The sequence below is a fragment of the Eurypyga helias genome, unplaced genomic scaffold, assembly GCF_000690775.1.
Source record: "Eurypyga helias isolate BGI_N326 unplaced genomic scaffold, ASM69077v1 scaffold21824, whole genome shotgun sequence".
Classification (NCBI taxonomy): Eukaryota; Metazoa; Chordata; class Aves; order Eurypygiformes; family Eurypygidae; genus Eurypyga; species Eurypyga helias.
The window spans coordinates 22,129-27,662 of record NW_010244768.1 but is presented as its reverse complement, the minus strand read 5'-3'; the positions used below and the strand labels follow the sequence as shown (position 1 = coordinate 27,662).

The following is a 5,534-nucleotide window of genomic DNA, read 5'->3' as shown; positions in this document are numbered from 1 at the left end:
GGGAGGAGGGAAGCTCCGGGGAGACCTTAGAGCCCCTTCCAGTGCCTGGGGGAAGTACAAGAAAACCAGGGTGGTAATTTTTACAGGGTGGGGCTGGGTGGGCTTTAAGGTCCCTTCCAACGCAAACCGTTCTGTGATTCTATGATTTTCAAAGAAATATATCCTAGTTGACAGCTGTCCTATCCTCCCTGCCACAACCCCTGCCCACAGGGGAGGGCTCGGGCCGTACCTGAGCTGCCCGGACACCAGGATGGCCACACGGTCACAGACAGCATCTGCCTCCTCCATGTAGTGAGTGGTCAGGATAGCTGCTCTCTCCTTATTCTTAAATGCTGCTCGAATGGCCCGCCTACAAAACACAAGCGAAAAAATCCTTGAATAAAGCATCTGTCACGTAACAGTAAATCCTGGGCTAGTAGGAAAAGAGGACTGTGACGGTCAAACACAAAACCTTTATTTAATGGACCAATACCACTCCCACAGCAACACTTCACACCTGATGTTTTTCACAAAGATGACTCAAAACTCGGACTCCTTGTATTTTAAGACTTTCTTCAACTGTCAAGCTTTTAATCTCCAAGCTATTCTGGGAGAGGACACAGATGAAGCCACCTGGCACTAAGGCAGGTTGATTCCCTGTCTATGGCTCTCCCTAGTGTCAACAGGGGTAATGCGCACATAAATTCGGGCAAATCCCCAGAGACACGAGCCCGTGGCAAACAGCCCCAGCGGCACTCACCACATGTGCTGCTTGGCTTTTGGATCCATCCCGGTCGACGGTTCATCCAAGAGCGTGACCCGTGGGTTGCCCAGCATACTCAGGGCAAAGCATAGCTGGGAGGAAGGCAAAGGGACAGGGTAAGGACACGCCGGCTGCTGGGGACAGCCATCAGGGCGGCTGGAAAAGCTCCCCCTACCTTGCGTTTCAGCCCCACACCCAGCTTCTTCGTTGTCTTCTGCAGGTGGTCTTTCAAATCCAGGGCACTTGCGATGCTGCGGAAGGGGAAGGACCGCTCGTGAAAAGCTCAGAGGGCGATGGTTCAGCTTCCCGCCCATCACACAGTATGAAAAAACAGTCACATGTGAAGAGCTCAGTTACAAATATTTGTGTATTTGTATGGAAAAGCAAAGCAGTAAGCAGAACTGGAGCTGGGCACTTCCATAGGAAACCACCGTCCCCATGTCCTGAAGGCGGTGATAACCCAGGAACGGCTCCAAGCCCTGGGCTCCCTGTCCTGCAGCTGCTGCAAAGGTCATCTTGAGCACTTTCTAGATGCAATACCAGTTGAATCTTGTGTGGCTGAATCTGTACCTCCTAACCTGCAAGTTCCATGCTTGCAGAATTTGCTGAAAGCATCCAATTATAAACTTAAATGAAAAAAAAATATTGCCTCAGGAATTATGGAAAAGAAAAAAGCCCTAAGGACAATATAGCTAAAACCTTAACCATTTCTATAATAAACTACTTACCGCTTTATGACTTCCTTAACATCCGTCTGACTCATTCCCTTGATAGCGCCGTAAATTTCAAAGTGTTCCTGCAATGTAATATCTGGCCAAAGCGGATTAGTTTGAGGACAGTACCCCACAAACTTCACGGGGTCATCTTCGCTGTTCAGGCCAAAAGAAGAATCACCCATCAGAACCTGCAAGGAAATTGTACAGACTTTACTCAGGAACATTATAAGTTTCGGAACTGGTTTTGTAAATTGTTAGCAAAAACACTTGGGAATGCTAGCAATAACAACAGAAATACATACAGATTCCTTTGCTATTTAGTTTCTCGCATGTAACGTACCTGCCCACTGGTTGGCTCAAGCTCCCCAACGAGCATATTAATTAACGTGCTTTTCCCAGCTCCATTGGGTCCTAACAACCCCAGTATTTCTCCTAAAGAAAGGATGACACCAAACATTGCCCGGGAGGTCAGATAAATGGATGTGACAGTCATTTCTGTAAATATAACAGCTCAACAGCAACTAATTCAACACCAACCTTTTTTTACGCAGAGCGACACATGTTTTGTCGCCACTTTCTTTATTTTTCTCCCCAGAAGAAAGTCCTTCCTTTCATCAAACTCCTTGTGCAAGCTGCTGACCAGGATTGCTGGCATCTAGAGAAGAGAGAAGCGACTGCAGATCCCAGTGGCGCTGGGAAACCTCCAAATTCGGGGTTTGGGCAGCACCCGCGGGCGCACATCATTACCTCCTCGCTTTTGGGGCCGCCCAGTATTTCTTGGACTCGCAGCCTCTCCGCCTTCACGTCTTCATCTTCGTTCTCGTCATGTGAGATGTCCGGGAACCTCCAAGTTTTGGCTTTTGTAAAACATTTTCTAAGGGGAAGAAGATTATGTGATGTTTCCAAGGTTTCTCACTGCTCCGATGCGGAAAGGCAAACCCAGGAGTAACGCATCTACACAGCACGTCTGAGAAGCCCCAAAAGAGCAGCAAGAGCTGCCAATAAGCAACAATGTCCCCTTTTTGCTGAGCTCTCTGTTGGGGCACGGCATCTCAAGCTATGCAATGGGAAAGGAAGTTCCCCTATTTTTATACAGGACATGTCCTTACAGAATTCCTGATTTCGCACTGATACCACTTAAAAGGTAGTAAACCCCCTTTTTAGGTACTTTATTGACTAAACTTCAGACAACTAGAGTTAGGAGAACAAATTTAGACACTTGGGATGGGATATAACCACAGGTACTTCATTTTCTGCAACACCCCCCACAGCTATACACTGCATGTTTTGTTTTAACCACCAGCATCGCTTTCAAAAATTATTTCTTTGGACTATGCCTTTTTAAAAGTCTGTTCAACAGAGACACACCTGAAAAATGGATCCTGTCTAACTGTCCTCCCGCCATTCTTCAGCTCGAAACATCGCAGTAGGAACAGCCACATGACACACTGCAAATAGGGCTAAAACAGACAAATGCGGTCCTGGTTACTGGGAGCGCTGCCAGCCCTGCAAGGCTGGTGATGGCAGCACCACGCTACCAGCGCCACTGGTGACCCCACCAGTGCAGTCAGTGAGAAGCAGCTCCAGCTCGTCCCCACCACACAAGTGCTGATGCTTCTGAGAAGATGAAGTGGATCGTTAGGTGCTTCTCAGGGGGCGAACGCTGAGGATACACAACCTGAGTCTGCTCAGAGCTGCCCAGAGAAGCTGTGGGTGCCCCATCCCTGGAAGTGTCCAAGGCCAGGCTGGATGAGGCTTGGAGCAACCTGGGCTATGGAAGGTGTCCCTGCCCATGGCAGGGGGGTTGGAACTAGATGATCTTTAAGGTCCCTTCCAACCCAAACCATTCTGTGATTCTATGATTAGATTTAACGGCAATTATTTGGTTTTTGGAGCGCAAAGGGACTGTCCCCTGCTCTGGAGCTCTTGCTCCATCAGCACAGGCTCCTGATATAATCAGGATTAATATCAGCACCACCAGTAAGACAACTGAAGCAGCAGATGTTGAGCTGGTAGGCACAGCAGCATCTACCAATAGTGTTCATGCTGCAACAGGCTGCAAAGCTGCAGGCTCAGCGATGCTCAGCATTAGATCAAATCTGTATTAATAAAGATGCCTGAACAGAAGGGGCCTCCCAGCAGGAGTTAGCAATTCTCTACAACAAATACAGCAAATAATCAAATAACCATGCTTACAGCTATAACTGCTACCAGGAGTCGGTCCCATGGGTCGTAGTAGCCTCCATTCTTTCGCTTGCCTTTCCATGAGACCTGGCAATGCAAAACACCCCCACGTTCAGGTACATAACCACCTACCAGAGACTGCATATCCCACATAGCACTTCAGTCTCAAATGAGCCATCTAAATTACGTTGCTCAAGCGCTTTCTGAGCTCTGCAGAGACCCTGCTTGCACGATCTGATGCCAGTAAATTTCCATCAACCTCTGTGGAGCTGCTCCAGGTTTAAAGCCACCAACTCCCAACCAACCCATCTCCCATCACGGCGCATTTTCCCAGTCCACAGGCAGAGGAACACATGATTTTCCTTCAGGTATTTAATGCAAGACATTTCTTTCCTCATTTTAAAACTGCAATACTCCGCTTAGAGGAAAAAGATGATTTTTCACCAGTAGTTGCTATTCTTCACACGTTAAATGGCTATGGATGACATTACACCACTGGGCAGGTATTGGTAAAGATGCCCACCCAATCCCAGCCATCTACGGATGCTCTGGAGAGGATCTCCTGCATCCCCTTACCTTTATAAAACAAATCAGGCAGCCAATAAGGGGATAAATAGGAATGAAGATGGAGAAGACATAATGCAGGACGGTGGTTACCAGGTAATAATCCAGAAAAAAGGCCACTTCAGTGACAACCGTACAGAGCAAGGCTGTCTGTACAAAAGAAAAGGGGAAAAAAAAAGTCCATTTTCATTCAGTTCAGTCTCTCTAAGCACAAGTTATCTAATCTGAGGAACATTTTTTAAAGCTTTTATCACTTAGGATATAGCAGCCATAAAGAGACTGGTAAATGTTTCAAATCTCTTGTGCATTAAGGAGACAGTGATAAATAAAAAACTGGGAAGCCTGTGGTGGCTTTGGAGACACCCAATCCTCCCGGCTAACCACAATGCCAAGGTAGAGCTACTCACCACTGAAAATATAAATGACCAAAATTCTTTCGTATTCTGGACTTTTTTAAACGTGAATGAGACGACGTAAGTGAAGAGCACAACTGATGGGACGTAGCCGATCAGGCAAAAGATCTGCAGAGAAAAGAAAGTTTTCTCAGGAAACGTACAGCAAGAACCCAGGGATGACTTCTTCTGTACGAGTGTCAACTGGAATTACTTTAGGGTGACTGGTAACTCTGGATCCAACTTTGTTACATATTCATTTTTCCACCTTGGTGCATACAGCATATACTGTTAAAGGCACAAAAGAATGTGTACATGGATAAAAGCAGGATCATTTCCCTTTCTTTTTTTCCTTTTCGTAACACAGGCTCCCATAAACGTTGACTTGAATATTTGGGCAAATACTAGAATTCCACCTTCAGCCTCAGCATTTTTGCAGGAATTAAAGCAAGGGTAAGTGCACTGGTAGAAAAACAGATCTGCAGTGCAACAGTCGCATCCCAAACCTGATTAACTCGGAGCTTCTGGGAAAGCATCTAGGAAAATCTGATTCTTCTCAATTACAGGCAATATCTCAGGGAAGCCCGCTCTGAATATAAAAAGATGTGAAGACTTGTAGTCTCTTCAATTTCATCACATGCTGCAATTCATTGCGGAGCTGGTCTGCGTTCAAAGTCACTGTGACCTCGTCATCAGCACAACGATGCACACAGAGCCATCACCAACTGGCAGCAGAGAGTGCAAATGAGACTGAGCAAGCAGGGCATAGAAAGATGGAGCATTTCCATGGAAGACCCTGGTATTTTAAAGCTCCATTTTATCCCAGTTCTGAATGAAACTCCAAAATTAGGGGGTTTTTCCCCATGAAAAAGGGGCAACTAACAGCCTTAATTAGGCATTTTCCCTGTATATCAGTCGGAAAAAGTCTGCTGAACA

The 5,534-nt window shown here is 46.4% G+C and overlaps 1 protein-coding gene across 1 annotated transcript in view; it reads right to left on the bottom strand.

The window, feature by feature from the left end:
* Window positions 1-5,534, bottom strand: part of ABCA5 (ATP-binding cassette, sub-family A (ABC1), member 5) — a 27,986-nt gene that overhangs the window by 2,910 nt on the left and 19,542 nt on the right. The window contains exons 24-34 of the mRNA XM_010149866.1: window positions 4,614-4,727; window positions 4,219-4,356; window positions 3,655-3,729; window positions 2,827-2,918; window positions 2,206-2,332; window positions 1,996-2,113; window positions 1,799-1,890; window positions 1,471-1,646; window positions 918-993; window positions 740-834; window positions 230-349 (exon numbers count right to left, since the gene is read on the bottom strand). Coding sequence (XP_010148168.1) covers window positions 230-349; window positions 740-834; window positions 918-993; window positions 1,471-1,646; window positions 1,799-1,890; window positions 1,996-2,113; window positions 2,206-2,332; window positions 2,827-2,918; window positions 3,655-3,729; window positions 4,219-4,356; window positions 4,614-4,727 — 1,223 coding nt within the window. The remainder of the gene's footprint in view (window positions 1-229; window positions 350-739; window positions 835-917; window positions 994-1,470; window positions 1,647-1,798; window positions 1,891-1,995; window positions 2,114-2,205; window positions 2,333-2,826; window positions 2,919-3,654; window positions 3,730-4,218; window positions 4,357-4,613; window positions 4,728-5,534) is intronic.